Genomic DNA, 22,060 nt, shown 5'->3' with positions numbered 1-22,060 from the left:
GAGTGCTTCACAAAGTTTATAGGGTTTACTCACTGGTGTTTGCTTTTAGAGTTTCAGGGAGAGAAATGAACAAATTTTAAAAAAATAAATAAATAAATTGAGTGAAGGATAGTTTCTGTCTTTAAAAAATGTAAAAAAAAACATGAAAATTACCTATAGTATCAGATAATTTTCTCAACTAACATGCTGACAACCTTGTTCAGTAATTTTTAGTGAAAATTAATGCCTCTAGAATAAGAGAAAAGTAACCGATTTACAGTATGTGAATAGTAATGTACTTAGTAAATGTTATAATTTTTACTGCATTTACACCATTATTAAGTAACCAGCTCTGTGAATTGATTAAACAGTTTTATTACAGTTGACGTTTATTACATTTAAGTAGTTGCTTGTAAAATACAAACACGTATGCCAGATAAAACCAAAACAACACTTCTAAACCTTGCAAAAGTAGAAGATTATATAGAAATTTTTTTGAATTTTGATATAATTAAGGCTAAAACTTATAAATAATTATATATATTTCTTGGAAAAATGTTTAGTTTACTTAATTATCTGCTCCAGTATTGTACTGTGAAGTTTTATTAAATACTGTTTCTAAGTGAATTTATGTTTATCTGAAAGTTTCTTGGCAGTCAACTAATATAATAAAATCCCACTTTTTCACATAATTCTATATTTATAAATAACATAAAAAACTAAATATGACAATGTTAAGAACTTCTTTTCATCTGCAACTTTTATTGTTAATTGTAACGAAAGGACAACAACTTAGTCGAATGTAAACATAAATGTTTTTTAATTTAGGTTTTTGCCTTTACCCATCAATTATTAAATACAAAACATATAGCAGAAATATGAATCTGTATGTTAGAAATCCTTTTGCAATTGCGTTATATTCCATATGCAAGTTTTAGAATTTCATTTATCTTTGAAATGATTATTTTTATAAATTTGGAATAAAACAAATGTGGATAATCAGTCATAGTGAAAAACAATGTTACTCAAATAATAACAGTTTTAGTTTGTACTGAAAATTAATGTTTTTAGTTAATAAACCTTAAGAAGAATGAAAAATATTGTTTATTTTTAGAAATGTAAATTATCCATTTCATCCAATTAATTTTAATAATAATAAAGGCCTGGCATGGCCAAGTGCATAAGGCGTGCGACTCGTAATCCAAGGGTCACGGGTTCGTAAGCTCGCTAAACATGCTCGCCTCCCAGCCGTGGGGTGTATAATGTGACGGTCAATCCCACTATTCGTTGGTAAAAGAGTAGCCCAAGAGTTGGCGGTGGGTGGTGATGACTAGCTGCCTTCCCTCTAGTCTTACACTGCTAAATTAGGGACGGCTAGCACAGATAGCCCTCGAGTAGCTTTGTGTGAAATTCCAAAATTCCAAACAAATAATAATAAATCCATAAATTTCATTTTTTTAGAAATTAAAAGAAACAAAACTAGTAATCTGAATGCTTTAAAACACCAGATTATTAGGTTTCTGTGATTTGATTTTAATTTGTTTTTTCAAAGTATGATGACTTCATTTTATTATTATATTATTGTATTAGCATAGTCAAAAGTAATACATTCTATTTATTTACCTGAAATTATCCCCCACTTTTAGGCAGAAGGTGAATCAAAAATTCTTGTGCCAGGAGATCCTGAGAGAGAACATATAGCTAAATGTGATGCACAAGGTGGAATCTGTTATCATGAGAACCAGATTAAGTATATTGTAAGTATGAGATTATGAAGTGAAAGAATCTTAAAAACATTTTAAGAACCATTTGATTTCTTGTTTGAATAACTCCTTTATTTAATAGTATGAGATATTAGGTATCATTTGATATAAACTTAAGATAATGAGCAAGTCTACAAATACTTACATGGGAAATTTGTAATTCCTCCTTAGATTGGAAAAGTTAATTTTGAGTAAAATACTCTTAAAACCTGGAGGTTATAGAAATTTACTGTATCATTACATGCACAATGTTTCATTTAGGTATGGTATAATTTGATTGTGAAATACAATTGATTATGAGCAAGATGGGAATATTGGTGCCATATATTAAATACTTGTAAACTGGTATGAGTATTAACACAATATATCATGCAATTTAAAATAAATTTACATTAGAAAAATTTCTTTATTTGACATACCTTGCCACAAAAAAAAATCACGCCAAAGTTTTAGTTGACAAATTGACTTCTTTTACTTTTAGAATAGGCACATCTAAAAAAAATTATTCTAGAAACCATTTTTCTTAAGATGTTCAGGTTTATTATGACTATAGGTAAATGCATGCAGAAATGACCTCTACTTTTGAGTAAAAATTCCTGAGCCTTGTTTTTCTTTTTAATTAATAAAGTTTAAATGTGGCTGAACCAGTTAGTGATATGTAAGCAAGCCAAATGGAGAAAAAAAACAAAACACAAGATCAAACAGTTGTTAAAGTATGTTTCAAATTACATTTATTTAAGAAAAAAAAAGAATTCTACTGTGGCAGCATTATTAACTGGAAAATTTCTATTCTTTGTTGAATGCTATTGTCAGGAAACCATCATTGAGAAAATCATCTTTCATTATGGTGCCAAGAAGTAATTAGTATTTTTAATGTTCATGTTGTCTACAGATCTATAATATATTCAGTTATTTTGCTTTCTCTATCATTAGATGAATTTATCAGAGAAGCTGGGAGTCACACCACCACAAATGGCTTAGAAAATTACACAACTAAAGAAAGCTATTATAACCAGGAGAACTAGTATGCTTAACAAGCCAATGTTTGAAAGAAATATTTCCTCAAAGGTGTTTTAATTTTATATTTACTGAAGTAACAAGAAAAAGCCTCAGTGTAAAATAAATAGTTTTTAATTTTGCATTAGTTACATATGTGACAATTCAGTGAAATTTATATATGCACAAGGAAAGCAATAAATACAATTGTTTTGTACATGTTTGATTAAAAAATATCATTTTATTTCTTTCACATTCTTTAAAGTCAGATTAGATTTTTAATTATGTTCCCAATTATCCATAGACTACTTATGTCGACAATTATTCCAACTAGTAACACCAGCTCATACTAACTTGTACAGATAGCTGTGTCTCTTTAAATGGGCTTACTATACCTGATGGAGTTGACACAGGGTTAAGATGGGGAAAGCTCCTATGGAATGTCATTGTAATATCTAACCTTTACCTAGGAAATAAATTATTTTAAGCTCACAACCTTCACACATACTGAGAAAATGTAAACTATATGCAGAATACTTGAATGAAAATTCAGGAACACTACCCAATATTCTACACGACTTTGAAGGAATAAAACATGATGCTATTAATGTTTACACAACGTCATGCACAAATGTTATGAATGAATAAAAGAAAAACTGTAGGAAACAAAATCCAATGTTTTATCAGTGAATATTGGAAATTAAACTGCTTAAAATAGCAACCTACTGTAGTCATGAGCAGAATTTAACTTTTATTTTTAACTTCTAAGTATAATTATTAGTACTATATATAAAAAAACAAACAAACACTCGTTACAACAAACTTATCAATATGTTATAATTATTTCTATCATATATGAAGTACAAAAAGAAAACTGAAAGTTACTTTCAAACTGAAAATGAGGAGGATTAGGTAAATTTTATTCAATAAATGAAAATTATTTGAATGTTTTCAATTTTCAAATTAGAGCATTTAATAACATGCATATTTTTAAAGTTTTTGTTCTTGTCATGGTAACAAGATGCAGATTTCTCCTCGTCGTGCACTCGAGTGCACACACACACACAAAAGACAAACTTGGTGCATACTCTCTGAAGCAAACTTCAAAGTTGTTTTAGCTTCTAGCATTAGAGGACATGATGGAAGAAAGAGAGAGAGAGGACATTGAAAAGCTAAGCTCTTAAATATTTCTGAAAACTATATAATATTAATATTATAATCTGTAATAATTTGGGTTAAATAAGAAGAATAACTAGATAACATTGGAAAATAAAAGTATGATTGTCAAAGTTTTAAGTTAGACTTCAGTGATTTAAATTTTACTACAGTGTTAAAATAAATTTAGTATGTGCAACAGTACTTTAGGCATAGGTATATTCAACTTAATGGCAAATTGTAAGACCAGATAAATACATTGTTTTATTAAATAAATACAATCTAAAAAACTAGTTTATTGTTTCTTAAGATTATAAGGACTAACTTTCTGTTTTAATTTAAAGATATTAGTTTAAATTCATCCTAGAGTTTTGTGTAGGTTATAATATAAACCAGGTTAAATACATTTTATTATTAACATTATGTATATCATCACATCCAGTAAAGGTATATTTCTAAATTTTCAAAAATTAAACATAAACTTTATTACATTCGTGTGAAGACAAACTAGTAATAAAAAAAAAACTATATTAAATGTAAGGCATAACAGTAACAGTGTTGACAATAGGCTATTGGTACTTTGTATTAAATATTTATTTTCAGACTGTAAGTATGTATAAATACAATGGCTAAGATCAGCATTGGAGCTCGGCATTCAAAGTTTGCTAGGTGTAGTGGGTGCAGTTAGTGGGTTTTATTTGGGAACTCAGAAATGGCATGTCCTTTAAAGAAAGCTAGTAGTGAAGATGTGCAGTTTTTATGTAGAACTTATAGCTTGAAGGATAACATACCTAAAATACAGGCAATAGAGAAAGAATAATGTAGACTGTGGGAAATGACAATAGGGTTTCAAGAGGAGCTTAAACTTTTATATGCATCAACTAACAATGACTTTCAGGAAGTTAGAAAGAATACTGTTAGGGCTAAAAGTAATGAATTTATTTGTAATGAGCCTACTCTATTTTGTGACAAATTTCAGCTCTTGGGTTCCACAGATGAAAAATTACTAGGGGAAGGTTCAGAAAATGATGTGGATGATAAGCAGATTCCTTGATAAGTCACATGGATAGGATAGTCTGTGTAGTAAATAGGGAGAAAAGAAATGGATTATGTCACCCAGGAGCAAGGGGGAGGATAAAACTAACAGAGGATGAGAAAATATAATAAAAGGGAGCTAGCAGAGATGCAGTTTTCGTGGTGCATGTAGGGTCTAATGATGTGGAACAGGTAGATCAGAGAAGCTAATAAATAAGTACAAGAGATTGATGAAGGCATTTAAAAAAAAAAGGCCATAACTTACTTTTGTCAAGGATATTGCCCAGAATTAACTGTGGGAAAGAAATTATAAGTATTTCACTAGGGCTAGATGCAAGGCTTCTGTTGGTATATAAGGATGAACAGATTGGCTGGCTTGACCTGTGGGATCAGTTTAGTGGAAGAAGGGGGCTTTATGGAATTGATTGTTTACATTTAAATAAGATAGAGACTGTCTTGTTTACTATGACTATTAACTCAACTGCAAGGGAAGTTTTAAACTAAAACAAGACAATGGTGAGGGCTAGGAAAAATAGTTGATTTTTAGAGCAGTGGTAGAAGTTGGGTAGAAATCAAGGATTTTGATATAATGGACATAACTGAAACATGGTTAAACATGGATGATTTTGGTGACAGAAATTTATTTAAAATATAAGGTTACAGGCTATTTAGTGGGGATACAGTATTAAATAGGGAGGAGAAGTAGTGTTATATGTAAAATGAGAATTACATTCTGTTGAATGTAAAGATAATCTCAAGCAGATTGAACCCATATGAGTTTCTGTTAGTGGATATAAAGGGAAAATACTTTTAGTGGGAATTTGTTACAGAACACCAAATGATACTGACTAAATTAGTAAGAAATTTTACAATGAGATTAAGATTTCAGATGTTAATCAAGTCATAGTTATAAGTGATTTGAATTTCAGACATATGAATTGGAAGATGCTAGAGCAGCGTATCCCAAACATTCTCGGTTCACGGCGCCCTTAGTGTCTCAGCAATTGTTTTTTTCCCAGTGTTCGTGGCAAAAAAAACCTAACAGTTCTGTTTATTAAGTGGTTAGGTCCAAACAATTTAGTACTTAAGTATTTATGTCCTATCAATTCAGTAGCCGTTTGAAAGAATAATACACGTAAATTGAAAGGAAAAACAATATTTTTATTTCATTTTTAAATAACCACAATTACTAACGAGATGTGCGTGCCTGTTGGGCTCTACATAGCTTCTCAAACCTTGGAATCAGATTGGGCACTGCCACCCTCATTTTTTGTTCCACCTTGATTTTCACGTGGTGTACTTACTTTTTATCACAGCAACCGCCAAAAACCCAGCTCTCCAGAGATATGACGTCTCAAACGGAATTAGGATTTTCTGAGCTTTAGCACTTAGCAACAGATATTTATCGTTTACTGATAACCAAAACTCGGTTATTTCCATGTTGCCAAATTCTGTTCTTAAAGTTTTGTCACAAGATAGCTCAATAAGGTTTCCTTCTGCCGTAGAGGTAAATTCAAATGAGACCTTAGCCTTGAATAGGTCTTGGATCCATGCAAACATCTCCGTATCTTTTGGAAAGTAATTTTCAAACCACTGAGCTAGTGACTGTGTTAGGTACTCCTCAAAAACAGATTTTAGTTCGTTGGTCAAATCAACTTTATTGGATGTAATAAACTGCTGCAACAGAGAGAAACAGTCGTTGCTACAATTTTCATTTATTTTTCTTCTCCATAGTAGTAACTTTTTGCTGAAGGCTGAAGCCTACTTTGCGAGTTTCAGAATGTGCGTGTTGCTTATCACCAGAGAGAGATTCAACGTATTCAGTTTTTCACCATATCTACTGCAGCCGGTAAAATCAGTTCTTCTGCGATAGTGTGAACCTTTTTTACATATCGCCACTTTATATGCCACCTTGTAGGATGCTAATAAACCATTGCTTGGTATTGGTGCTTATTTCAAAAATTTCTGTTCTTTCAATCCTTTAAACTTTCTGGTAAAATCATCACGGGATTCACTAGCCATATTAGTTTGTTTGTTTTGGAATTTCGCACAAAGCTACTCGAGGGCTATCTGTGCTAGCCGTCCCTAATTTAGCAGTGTAAGACTAGAGGGAAGGCAGCTAGTCATCACTACCCACCGCCAACTCTTGGGCTACTCTTTTACCAACGAATAGTGGGATTGACCGTAACATTATACACCCCACGGCTGGTTTAGCGCGACGCGGGCGCGAACCCGCGACCCTCGGATTACGAGTCGTACGCCTTACGCGCTTGGCCATGCCAGGCCAGCCATATTAGGATGATTGGTCTGTAATTGGCGTTTTAGTTTACTTGGAAGCATACTCTGGAGTTAAAACTTTTAGACATAATACATACTGTGGACACTCTTCATGATTGACATCTACCGAAGTAAAACTAAAATCCAGGTAACTATCATCATACTTCCGTTTCTTCACAACTTTGCCTCTGGTCTGTAGTTTGCCATCATTTTATTCACTCCCACACTTTTTATTAATGTTAAAAAATCTTTCCATTTTATGCACAAGGACAAAGAATCAACAAAATAATTCACTGAATTTCTCTAGACCTCGCAGACTTTTGATTACAACACTCTTCACTTATTTCGATTACTGACATACCCGAAGAGTTGACAGGTATTTATATACAAGATCTAAACACGAGAAAGTTCGAGAAGCTATTGGCGTAGCCGAAGGTTCAAAGGAACAAAAACGCATCTAAAATATTCGAGAGCGTCATCAAATGGAATGTAGCGCGGTCTAATGTTAAAACTGTGAACTACCTCGAGCTAGTAGTTCGCGCGATGTCCAACAAGTGCCAATATCGCTGTTTTTTTCTCGAAATTGAAATATCCTGCAGCACCCCTGTGAACTCACTGCAGCTCGCAATTTGAGAACCATTGCTCTAGAGTCAAACCCTGGAGAAAAAAGGTTTTTGGAAACTGTCCAAGATGACTTTCTTCACCAATAAGTCAAAGAACCTATTAAAAACAATACTATTTTTCATTCTTTGTTAATTTCAAATTTCTGGATGCAAGAGATCACTGCTCTATTAGGTTCAATGTTTCGCTGCATATGAGATAAGGAATAATGACATTTTAGTTAAATATTTAAACAAATTTTGAAGAGATGGACAAGAATTATATGTTGTGAATTGAGAAGTTCAATTATTGGGATACATTGATCAGAAGTGGAAATTTTAAGATAAGCTTTTAAATATTCAAGATAAATATATTCTTTATAGAAATAAAAGAGTAGTTGCATGTAAAAAACAGGTTGGTTTAAAGAGAATGAGAGAGAAAATTAAGGGAACATCATAAATTTAAAACAATTTAAATTGACAGGTATAACAGATGATTCAGAAGATCAAGAAAACTGGTGAAACAGGAGATTAGGGCATCAAAAAGGATGCAAGAGAAAATTGATTGAAAATGTGAAAATTAACAGTGAGGATTTCCCTAAATACTTAAATATTTCATGGGATGTTTTAATAAACTACACAGGACACCCACTGACTACTCAAAGATATAGCTATAATGATAAAAATTTTAAATAGCAAATTTCCATTTTGAAAGTCTTATGTCAGGTGAATTCCAACTGGTGAAAATTTTATATAGGTTGAAAAGGGTTGCAACTATTTGGATGCATACTTGATCTGCTGTAAAATCCACTTTAAGTATCTGTATACATTTCAGATAGAAGTTGACCTTGTTATTTACCAAATAAAAATGTAAATGGTACATTAATACTAAATTCATGTTCTTCGACTGTTTTTCACCATATATTTTAACATTATCTTGCGATTCAAATTCTCCTTTTTGCCTGAACTTCAACACTATGAGATTTATTCGTTTTGCGAATAAATCTTTCAATTTTCTGTTTATAGATGTGAAGTATAATTATGTTTAAGAAATCAGTAATGAAATTTTTATAGCCCCAGTATTTGTCGATACAGTCATGAGTGTGTGTTTTTCTTATAGCAAAGCCACAAAGGGCTATCTGCTCAGCCCACTGAGGGGAATCGAACCCCTGATTTCAGCGTTGTAAATCCGGAGACATACTAGCGGGGGCCGATACAGTCATGATTAAAACAAGATATTTCTGTCTCATATTCATTTTACAAACCAATTTTTGGGGTTCGATATGTTGATGAATTTTTACAGCTTCCGATAATCTCGACACCATTTATTACCTTTCTTATAATCATCACCCTCATACACTTCTAAACATCAAATTCATGGGGTGGGGTGAAGTCAGTGACAAAGTCATGATGACGTGAAACACACTTGAAGTAAACATTGTGTTCTAAATATGGCTGGTATGGGCATTAAAACTAAAATAAAGTACAAAACGTTTGGATCTTCTTAAGTCATTTTAGTTTAATAAAGAGTTTGCAACTGACCTTTGCTGGACACGTCTTACGGACGAGACTCTAATGAGACTCTTAAAATAACCTAAGGAGGTCAAAACGTTGTTCTGTACTTTATTTTAATTAAAGTTTTAATACTCGGTGACAAACTGCCATTTCCAAATATTTTTGTTCAAAAACAAATGCAAGCTTTCAAACTTTCAGGCCCGTATGGCCAGAGGGTTGGGGCGCTCGACTCGCAATATGACGATCGCGAGCTCGAATTTTCATCCCACTAAACATGCTTGCCCTTTCAGCCATGGAGACGTTTTAATGTTACGGTCAATTCCACTATTTGATGGTAAAAGAGTGGCTCAAGAGTCGGTGGTGGGTATCGATGACTAGCTCCTTCCCTCTTGTCTTTCATTGCTAAATTAGAGACGGATAACGCAGATAGCACTCGTGTAGCCTTGCACGAAATTCAAAACAAACAACATTCTTTAGTTTCAGGCTTAGCTATTACTTAGGTTATGTTGCATTGTGCGATAGTCAGTTGATGGTAAAATATTGAAAGAGAGAAACTTTTCAGAACAAACAATCAAACTTATATACTTCGTAAGATCACAAAAGCTAGAGTTTATATTCACTGAAATTCCTCTCACGGCCAGTGCTAAAAGTAAGGCATATTAAAAACTTTTGTTCGTACCAATAAAGTCATAAGTTCAAACACTGACTGCCTCAATAAAGAAAATTGCAACTAAAGAGCTCAGTTCTTTAGTTCCACTGCTGTTAAATAGTTACTTGTTTGTAAATTAGCTCTAAATCAGCAAAACAGACGAATCTTCATATACGATATCCTACCTCCACTCTCTCATAATAGATTTCTCCTTCAGTGTTGTATTCCATAGGATTAGTTTTTAGCTCGCCACTAGCCTTGAAACTTTCACCTACCTAACGTCTTTAGATGGTTCAGCTGCGTTGCAGCATGCAAATGAACATGTGTAAAACCCTCTAACAATTGAAGTGCTACATACTGTTTTTTTTCCTCTGAACTGTAGAACCAAGTTTTCACTTGTAATTTTCATTCGAACGTTTACTTTCATTTAAGTTTGTTTTCTCGTGTTCTTTATTAATCAGTTTAGTTCTTTTTCATATGGTTTATTAAACACCTCGTTGTTTTCGTTTCATTTTATGCATGCTAATCTCAATATAGTTTATTAATTTCGGGTCCCGGCATGGCCACGTGGGTTAAGGCGTTCGACTCATAATCTGACGGTCGCGGGTTCAAATCCCCGTCGCATCGAACACGCTCGCCATTTCAGCCGTGGGCGCGTTATAATGTGACGGTCAATCCCACTATTCATTGGTAAAAGAGTAGTCCAAGAGTTGGCGGTGGGTGGTGATGATTAGCTGCCTTCCCTCTAGTCTTACAGTGCTAAATTATGAACTGCTAGCACAGATAGCCATCGTGGAGCTTTGTTTGAAATAAAAAATAGCAATTTAACAAAACAAAATCACCTTATTACTTTATGTTTATTATAAATAATAGAATTAGTGTTTTACATATTATATATCTATCACTTGGTCCCCAGATTGGACAGCTGTTTGCCTTCGGAATTACTACGCTAAAATCAGGGGTTTGATTCCCCTTGATAAGTAGCATGCAAGTGTATTTGAACTTATGAGCTTATCTCACACAAAATTTTCCCACCCACCCCACTCCAAGTCCTTAATTCGACAATGTTGAAGGATTTTTTTAATAGAGATAAACGAAAAATCAGGTTTAAAGTATTTTCAAGTAGAAGTAGTACAAAACCTGCGATGTACTGAAACAACGTCAAAGTTTTGTAGATACCCACAAGCTGTTTTCTTTCGTGAAATATATCGCATTTCTTAATTGGCGTTCAATTTTGTTTTCATGTGACATATTGGGCGCAACACTTCTGCATTTGACACATTAACAGTAACAGTAGATAGCTCTCGTGTAGCTTTGCACAAAATTCGGAAAACAAAGAAACATTATTAATTTCGAAATTTACTTCATTTTCCACCACTTCAGTATTGACGAATATTACACAAATTATAAATGCTGAGTCTCAGGCTCCAGGCCTTACACTTTCGATGTGTAGGTCATGGTTTTCAATACAAGTTGAAGTCAATTATGCGCCTGGTTGTTTTCTTCCTAGCTCAGACCTAACATTTCTTTATCCGAAAAGATGAAGACGATTTGAGTTGTTTTTTCAACTTACTTATTTGGCTGCGCAATCTCGATTTTCTGCATATGGTCGACCCAGGAAGTCATTAGCCTTATTTTAGGTAAGGACACAGGTATACTATCTTTTATTGTTATCCCTCCTCATTTAGGCCCTTTCTTGATATACCTATGTTGTTGTTTTTTGTCGGCTTCAGATATTAGGATCCATGTTGGCCCAACTGTGTTTGGGAGGCGACACATCGTGCCTCGGCTCTTACGGTGCATAATAATTTTTTCTACATTTGTGTGATATGTTTTCCGTATTTAGACTTGTATAGTTAGTGTGAAGTATAATAGAATAAGCTTTTACCCTAATACTGTTTGGATTTGGATAGTCTTGTATGTCTTGTGAGGGATTTTAGATGTTATATTGCCCGCATGGTTCTTTCTGTGGTTCCCGTTTATCTATACATTGGGACCCCTTCTCTCTAAGTGATGTTTACTCCCCACCCTTTCCTAACTTAACAGGCTGGCATATTCATACTTAGCTCCCAACTCCCTGTGGTTTGTTTCTACAGGTGTTATAACATTACATTAGATATATTACTTTTTTCTGGTTGACCATCTACGCCATCATTTGACAAGAATAATCGAAGCTTGTAGCTGTTCATCTCCCATTAGCTTTGATCTACCAAACAAGTGCTACTAGCAGAAGGGAAATTGCTACCCGTACCTCCAGTTTCTTTACTTGCATCAAATTTGCTCTTAAAAATAGGGTATCATGGTCATCTGTTGCATTTTGTCCAGTGCTGCATTCCTCCGGACTTTAAATGCGCAATTCCCCCTTCAGTGAAGCACAGGAGTCCTCCTGGGAGTCCGCACCATGTACCAGCTTTTAGCCACTGTGGTGGTGAACCCTGGAGGCTTTCTTCTAAGAGTACTCAATCACACTCAATTTAGAGTAGGGGCGTGACTATCCTCTTGTAATAGTTGTGATGTACTATTCCATAATCCATATGGCTTTGGACTGGCTTTTTCTATTAAATGCAGTTCACCTCTCTGGATATGATCCCCCTTCCTACTACTGCTTAGATGTTGGTTCCCGGACAACTGGAGTTGATTCGAGGCGGACCAATAAAAATAAGTTTTCATAAGTGAGTGGGATGAGACCCTCATCCTACCATAGACTGGGTGACATATCCCCACCACAACATGTTTTTGGATCAGAGTTCGCCCTCCACATTGCACTTCTATCTTTCTTCCTTTATCCGAGTACAGGTGTTTGTCGTCTTGGATATGCATGCATAATTTTCTGAGGTCTTGGACAGATGTCCTTTTTCCCTTCTGGTTTCTTAGTCTGAGGTGAAAGATAGAGAACCCTCCTCTTACTGTAGCCAGATTGGTTTCATCTCGGTACCTCTGGTTTTGGATATAGGTTGACCTTGTCTTTACAGTCCAGATGCCGATAATAGAGAATCCACTTACCATAAGCAGAATGATACATTCCAGGCTCTACTAGTTTTGAGCTGGAGTTGACTTCCCATTTACAATCTAACACTCTATCTACTCTATATCTGGGGTATCTATGGCTAATTTTTATGCGCCTCTTTGTTATCCATTAAGTGACACGTTCCTTTATCGAGGGTGGAGAGTAGACCTAGATCCAATGTAGTGTGATCTGAATGGGCATTTTTCGGATGCTTTATGAAGGGTTCTCATTTAGGTAACGTGTGCTCTGGCTGCTCCTCCATGTTAGATGTTTGATTGTAGCTTTTATGTGAAAGAAGGTACGATATCGTTTCAGAAGCTAATATTTACTAACACTGAAAATATAACTGTGATAGATACTTACATCCTTTTACAACACACCCTACCTTCCTTCCCCGTTAGTGCTTCTTTTTTGTCTAATCTCGAAATGATGATTGGCTCTATAGTATACAGGGAATAAGATGCAACAGTAGAGTGTGTCATGCTCTGTTGATGGAGGATTGTCACATTTTTATTTGCACACTGCAACGTATCTGAACTATTTACAAACGTGAGATAGGTTGGAATTTTAAGGCTAGTGGAGAGCTAAAGACTTTGCGCAAATAAAGGGCATTACTGAAGGAGAAAAACTATTAGATTAAAAAAGAAAATTAACTTCCACAAATATCCTTCTGTATTTTGTTTTGCCTTTCGACCAAAACTTACTGAAAACTATCAAAAAATGTGGAACTGTCATATACTTCTACATGTATAAAAATAAGTTAATTTGTATTAAAAACGTATATACAAGTTGATACCTCAGGAAATGTGTGCAATAGAATATACATACTGCAAAAGCAGTTATAATAGAGAGACAAATGGGCAGCTTTCTATTCGTTTGTTGAAACTTTTAAAATCTTCAATTCATGTTTATGAAAATATGCCGAGAAACATTTAAAATGACACAAACAGACAAAAAATAAACTGCTTATAATAAAACCCTAATCTTAACAAATACAAAGGTGTTCACTTATCTGTTTGACTTCCTTCACTCTTGTGTTATTATAAAATAAATTTACCATACATAAACTCAGGTCTTAAAGTGTTGTTTTTCACAGTCATAGGCTTGGCAGTTAATGCTTTGTAAATTATTTTGGATATACATATAATTCTATTATTTTAAACAAATTTCTTTTAACTTCAGTTCCTGATAAACAGAATGAAACAATGCGACAGAATACGCTAGTTTTACTTTGTAACTACGATAAAACTCATTTGAAACAGTAAGAAAGTTTTCTAATTTTTAAAATATGCATTCTATACTAAATATGAAAAGCAAAAATTAGTAGTTATTTCAACTGACGTATATACTTGTTTATTTCAAGATCAGTTATGTTGTTAAATATACCCAAGTTGGTTCATATTTGCAATGAGAAACACGAACTGTCACATATATCAATATTAATACTACATTTAAACCAAGCATACTAGCTCTACACAACATCACCATTCAGAAATTAGTTTATTTTTTATGGTAACTAATTTCAACATCAGTCTTGTTTTTTTGGACACATCAAGAGTAAGGATATTGAAAATGGAATGATATAATAAAAAACTAAAAGCAAGCATAAGTAAACAGGAAGACCTATTCCTACCATAATCGTCCATCCAGGTCTCAGCTCAGTTCAACAAATCTGCAAGACATCAGGCCAAATAACAATATCATTTTTTTGACAGTTCAGGAAGTAAGGATCTCAACATTCTTTCAACTATTGATTTTGCAATGAATGTATTATATAATAAATATAATATAATAACAATAAAATCTTTATACTAAGATATTCTTTAGTCATGTTACTGTGAGCTACCACTCAGTGGCTTGGAAGTCAAGATATTTCACTTCTTCTCAGTCATTATTTTTAAATCAACAAGATGCTCTTTGTGCAGGTCATGCAGTTAATCCCAACCATTTCACCTCGTCATCGGAGGAGGCAGAATGCTAAGGTTCCTTGTCTGATACCCACTACTAGTCTCATTTTCTTCATCATTCGAGATGAGATCGTATGGCACAGTGTTATCATCATTAGAGTACACGTGTTCATCCATCTATGATTTCTGGATTAATCAGCTATCAAGAAAATGATTAATTATGTGGAGTTTAAGCTTTACATCGTATTTGACACATACAACATGTAACTGTTCTAACTTCGTTGAGCTATCATCAGACCACATTCAGATTAGTCCATTATGAAAATTATATGCATGCTTCATACACATATCATTACAAAGTTGAGTCACCAGACTTGAACTGATGTTTAACTCTGTTTTATTGTCAGATCTCTTTGGACAATTTGACCAATCTCGTAATCACCAACAAAAGGCCTGGTATGACCAGGTAAGTTAAGGTGTTCGACTCGTAACCTGAGAGTCTTGGGTTTGAATCCCCGTCGCACCAAACATTCTCGCTCTTTTAGCTGCGAGGGCGTTATAATGTGGCACTCAATCCCACTATTCGTTGGTAAAAGAATAGCCCAAGAATTGGCGATGAGTGGTGATGACTAGCTGTCTTTTTTCTAGCCTTACACTGCGTAATTAGGGATGGCTAGCGCAGATAGCCCTCGAGTAGCTTTGCGTGAAGTAAAAACCAAAACACCAACAAAAATTGAAATAAATCTAAATTGCCTTTTTTAACTTCTAGAATGACTTCATATACTCACATTCGTTTATCCTAAGTAAATATAAGTTCGTAACAGAATACATCTATTTTTTTTTTTTTTTGCCTTTGAACCATGTTTAACTACTATTCTCGTCTTTATAAAGCTGTAAATCAATCGGGCACATGCAGCTTACGTTACGCTAACGAATCACATTACCCATTAGCTTCTATGAAATGTTCGCGTGTGTGCCTCGTGAAACTTTTTATTATAATATTATTATCTGTTTTACCTGAGTCCCCAGTGGCTCAGTGGCATGTCTGTGGACTTCTAACGCTAAAAACCAGGTTTCAATATCCGTGGTGGGCAGAGCACAGATAGCCCACTGTGTGACTTTGTACTTAATTTAAAACAACAACAACATTTTACCTGATCTAACTAATTATACTAAAAGGTCCCTATATTTACATTTTAATTATTTTTGTAATTATACATAAAGAATAAAGATGAAAAACAAGAAATAAAATACTTAATCTTTTTTTCCTTGATATCAATTGTTGAAGTAAACTAACCCTAATTATATTATACTAGTGGTAGTAATGCACTTAATATTTTTTTATATAACTAAATAATGCACCAAACAATGTACACTATTGCCATGCAGAAAGTAAACAAATTCCTTTGCCACTCAAAATTTTCAAGCTTTCTAACTATGTGACAAAAGTCGTTACAAATTTATCCAAACTAGTCGTTAGCTTTCCCACTGTAACAATGTCGGTACTCTAAGTGAAACTGACATTTAACCATGCAGAACATAACGTTATACGATACTTCATTTGACTTTGACTTTCTGTTGGTTATAGCAAATATATAATTAAACGTAAGACAGAAATATTAACGAATTCTGAAAGAAGGAATGTGACAAGTAGGTATGACAGGAGGTTTCTGATTTTGTATTCGATGGCTCTGTAACCAAACAAAATTTAAGACTATAAAAAACATGGCTTGTTTGAGAAATAATGAATTTATAGGGAGTAATTTACGTTTAATTTCGAACTTTTTCGAAGAGTGGTGGATAAAATAGGAAAGATGACATGCTACGAGATAATGTGTCACGTGTTTTACACTATGGGAAGTATTCCCCAGTGGCTCAGCGGCATGTCTGCGGACTTACAATGCTAAAAAACGGATTTCGATATCCGTGGTGGGCAGAGAACAGATAGTCCATTGTGTAGCCTTGTGCTTAATTCAAAACAACAACAACACAAGGGGAAATTCAGGATTTTTCAAATGTTGCATTGTAGAATTAAGAACTTAATACTTGTACACTTTTAAAAGATATATCATTTATTAGCTAAGACTTTATGCTATTCTAATTGGTATAGTACTAACAAAAGTAGTGTAATACAATTTGAAATGTAAGACGTTGTGTCATGCGCATTAAAGAATACCTGTGGCGATAGAGTTAATATGGCAAATTTTTACAGACACTCCAAAGCTTGATAACCATTGTTCTGTAACACATCTGTAATAGAGTGAATTAATATGTCAACCAATGGATAAGTTTCGTTCATTACGTTTGGCAAAATAATCAATTTCAACGAACACAAATTAATTGCCCAGCACTGGTCTAAAGTATCGTCTTAGAGCTTTGGGGATTATTAACTACATAACATGTTGGCTACAATAACATGTGTGATTCATAATGATTGTTCACCTTGCTATCTTTGTAGTAATTACCTTTCTCCGTTTTGACCAGAGGATCAGCTACATTTACAATGATTCTCTCAATTAGATGGCAAACAATCCTGTTGAATTATTTTTGATGAAACAAAATTTTCCACTGAATATTGTACATGGTACAAAGTCTACACCATCACTCAACCTAATGATGCGGATGCAGCAAGAAAAGTCACTTTTCCGCAATCATAATAGTGCATATGTGTGGCATTCTCTAATTCCCTCCGGTCTTTGGATTATACAAAGTCTAAAGCAGAGACGTGGAACTTTTTTACATTGGAAGGCCACATTTTATTTAACCCAGATTCTATTAGGCTGCATGTTGATAATTTATCCTATACATCAAAATGTTATATTTTTATCCACATATTGACTAATTTTGACTGAAGCCTGCTATTATATGATACCTTTAAACAAAATAAAAACGCAGAAAAGACACATTTATTTGTTTGAAAAAGTTAACAATAGAACTAATAATAAATGGAAAACTTAGAAAACAAACCATTTAACAACTTTTTATGACTGCTTATTGCGGGATAGGAACCGGATATTTGGTTCCAACATTGTCCACCCTAGTTTTAATAGGTCTTTTAGGTGAATATCTGTCACCTGAAATCTCAGACACATTTTAACTTGTGTCATAAATGAAAATGTTTATTTACAACAATAGGTTGTGTCAAAACAAGACAGCATTCGACTAGTATGTTGACTTAGATGTGGGTATTCAACAGCATTCTTTCTATAATTTAATGGGATCCTTCTCAACGTCAAATCGAGACTTCAGAATATTATCTTCTGAAAACTCAATCAATTCCATCTGTAAGTCATCAGGTGCTTTGGAGACATTAACCAGGTGTGGTTGAAAACTAGTATCAGTGTGAAATCATGTTTCTCAAAATGTGCAAACCTCTCATTGTATTATTCAATCAGGAAGACTAGAACAGCTGTGTCATGTCACATTTCCTTAATGATTTCATTGTTCATTAATTACTTTTGTTAGTTCAGCTAAAAGTTCCGATTGGATGTGGAGAGTTTTAAAAACAGGTCAGTTTTTGCGAAATGTCTGAATTTTTAGTGACATATCGAAAATGTTTGGCATTAAGTCGTGAAAAAAGTTGGATTTAGTGTTTTCAAATAAAGACGCAAATTGCCGCAACTTGTACCCAAAAAGACCGCAGGTTCCTCATCCCTGATGTAAAGTATCATCTTAGAGATCTGGGGATTACTAACTACATAACATGTTGGCTACAATAACCTGTGTGATTCATAATGATTGTTCATCTTGCTATCTTTGTAGTAGTTGACTGTAAAAATTCCAGCTATTGTGTACATCAGTATTATATGATTGCCAATTTTTATGGTCACGCATTATATCGCGCCTAGGTCTGGATCTTTCACCTGCTCTTTCCAAAGCTTCTGATTGGTCATTTTAATGTCCATCCAAACAGAAGTTTCAATGAACACTAGTATGGTTCTAGTAATTTCTTTTCAGGTATGTATTTTCTACTCTTAATACTCATTGTTAATTGAAATTACGCAGAGTTCAGGATCAATACACTCGAGAAACAGGCATGATCTTACAGGCATTGATATTTCTACTACTAACACGGGTAGTGTTCCAAAATAAAGTATTTTTTTCCAGCGTTGTTGTTTAATTCATAATTACATCTTCGAAATATTCGAAGATGTCTGACTTCTTAAAGCAAGTTTTACGATAAGATTATTTTCTAATAATACTTTTAATTAGTCAATAACATTGTCGATTAACTTTATTGTTAATAGATATTGATTATTCTTGCATTTTTATGTTTTGCGTAATTATCATTATTTTCTCGCCCGCGTCGCGCTAAACATGCTCGCCCTCCCAGCCGTGGGGGCGTATAATGTGACGGTCAATCCCACTATTCGTTGGTAAAAGAGTAGCCCAAGAGTTGGCGGTGGGTGGTGATGACTAGCTGCCTTCCCTCTAGTCTTACACTGCAAAATTAGGGACGGCTAGCACAGATAGCCCTCGAGTAGCTTTGTGCGAAATTTCAAAAACAAACAATCATTATTTTCTTATGTCTTATGATAACCTAAGCAAAACGTCGAGACATCTCGCTAGTTGTAAACAATGAGGTACAGAGTTTTTATAACTACCATTGTTTTTTTCTTTTAAAACTACGTTTTCCTATCCACAAATCTGTAGCCGATAAATTAATTCAGAAAAGCTTTTAAAGGAGTAAGCTGATTGTTTTAAAATTGGACAAAAAACATGTTTTCAACTGGAAGAAAAAAGCGATTTATCAGCAAAGGCTTCGTAAAAAATAGTGATTTGTACTTTTAAGATATTACACAATCGTCAGCGATCGAAAGTTATTTATCAACACACTTTATCAACATTATAATGCTACCATAAAATAAAGAGGTATATAAGAGCACAAAGCATGTTTATCCAAAGTTTGGAAATAACGAAGGTTCGCCACCAGTAACCCAAAGAAATTAGAACAAATATATAATTTCATTTAAAACTTACAGATTTAAATACACAAAACAAAAATATTGGTGGTATGATCATTGTGTGATACTGATAGAGGAAAGGAATTTGTAAAAAGTAAAGTTTTATTTCAGTTTTTACATAAGTAGTAACAATCCAAAACTGATCGAAATCCTGTATAATCGTTGGTACACTATATTAATTCCCAATTTAAAATATTTACATCTTTAATTACGTTATTGTTTCAACTGACGTGAAACTTCTCAAATTTGTAATTTTAAGATCTTGCAGAATGAGTTACGTCTGCAAAGAGATTTAAATGATTTCTATCAGCAACTTGAAGCATCATTTTTCAAAATACGTCTATTAATGACTGAAGTATATGACATGTTAAAAATAACGTACAATGTACTTAAAATTATTAAATAGTTTAAGTTCTGTTTAGAGGATGAGAAAGTATAGATGAACCAACAGATTCCATGTTGTTCCTAAACATTATATTAATATGTCATATTTCAATTCTTCTTTAAGACGAGTGTACTTCTGTCAATACTCAGAATAAGTTAATTTACACACACTAAAGTATCACATTTTTCCAGTTAAACACGAAGGCTCATTTAATATAAAACAATATATAATATGTTGATATTACTCATACATTTAATATTATAGATGATATAGTGAAAATTAACTTTTCACAATGCTTTATACGAAACTCTGTTTTTTGGTGTTTAAAATAACCGGTTTCATAACATTTAATGCAAACATGAAAGTAGACATCCCATAACCCACTTCGGATCTACACTTATATGTAAGCCATTGCAGCTGTTCTTCATTTCACAAACCAAGTTTTGGATTTTCTTTTACCAGTGTTTGTCACTTATTATGTCAGTTAAACAATACAACTTAATAAAAATAATCTAATTCTCAAATATAAAATAAAATTTAGGTCACTGACGAGGTTTATAAAAGAATAGTATTAAGTAGAAAATTACAAGTAGCTGTTGTAACTGCTACAGTATTCTAGCTATGCGACTACAACATAAAACACACCTAGTAATCACAATATTTTAGTGGCTCAGACTTTTCCTTATATCATAAATACGTTACATACTTTTATTTAGAGACAAAAGTAAGCATCTTATCATTTTCGTGTGGTTTATAGTATTGTGAACAGATTTATAGCGTTATAAACAATAAGGGTTTCTCTTATTTTGTGTATGGATAACGGCATATTTTGATTTACAATAAATTATTCCTTTGGAAGTTTCCATAAAATATTGTTTTCCTCCTTAATACACCGAATATTAAGCATTAATATTATAACGTTGAATATAAAATGCTATTATTTTACTTCCAGAAATATCTGTATGTTGAGATAGACCCAGATATAACAACTTAAAATATATCATGAATTATGACAGGTAAAAAATATAAATACAAGTTAATATATTCACCAATTTAGTTTTGATAGGACTAATAACCATAAAAGTTATAATATCGTTTTTAGCGGCAAATTTGTATATTCAACATCATTATAGGTATCAGATACTACATACCTTATTCAGACAATCAAAAAACCTGGTTGATCGTAGGTTAGATAATAAGCGCTGGAAGCATTCCACGTGTTTTAAAAATTAAAAACAACGAAAATAGGTTAAAAATGCAATGAAGTTTCATTCGCTACAATTAACGTGGTACCATATATCAATCATACAACATAATTATAAAAAACATTCCTTCACCTATGTCTTGGATGTGAATCGAAAAGAGCAAAGGTCCTAAGACTAAGCTCTGATGTACTCCACTTGTGACATTTATCCGGTTTGACTGAACTCCATTTACAAAGAAACCTCTGCTTTTATCTCACCCGTCCACTCTTCTACCCACACACCTAAAGAGATCATGTTTTAAAAGCATTTTATGTGCCGCCTTGTCAATGGGCAATAGACTAGGACACAACTCTCACTAAACGCTTGCAAAATTTTACCAATAGAAAAGCAGTCTTTTAAAATAAAATATATACGTCTAAAACATTTATTTAAATAAGTGTTCGCCTCTTTTATTTAAAGTAGTTATTTTACAAATGCGTGAAATAAAATTTAATATTATGTGTATTAACTTTTTTTTTACTTCTTCATTGCATAAATAATATAGAGGTTAACTCCCTAAAGATTCGGTCCGGCATGGCTAGGTGGTTTAAGGCGTTCGACTCGTAATCTGAGGATCGCGGGTTC

General features: G+C 33.4%; 1 protein-coding gene across 1 annotated transcript in view; it reads left to right on the top strand.

Annotated features, from left to right (window-relative positions):
* Positions 1 to 2,957, top strand: part of LOC143227487 (uncharacterized) — a 146,433-nt gene extending 143,476 nt beyond the window's left edge. Inside the window, exons 21-22 of the mRNA XM_076458929.1 lie at positions 1,626 to 1,736; positions 2,676 to 2,957. Of these exons, the coding sequence (XP_076315044.1) occupies positions 1,626 to 1,736; positions 2,676 to 2,723 (159 nt within the window). The 3' untranslated portion in view covers positions 2,724 to 2,957. The remainder of the gene's footprint in view (positions 1 to 1,625; positions 1,737 to 2,675) is intronic.
* Positions 2,958 to 22,060: the final 19,103 nt, after the last annotated feature.

The sequence above is a fragment of the Tachypleus tridentatus genome, chromosome 9 (assembly GCF_004210375.1).
Source record: "Tachypleus tridentatus isolate NWPU-2018 chromosome 9, ASM421037v1, whole genome shotgun sequence".
NCBI lineage: Eukaryota > Metazoa > Arthropoda > Merostomata > Xiphosura > Limulidae > Tachypleus > Tachypleus tridentatus.
Note: the sequence above shows the minus strand (reverse complement) of the source record. Positions and strands in the feature narration are given on the sequence as shown.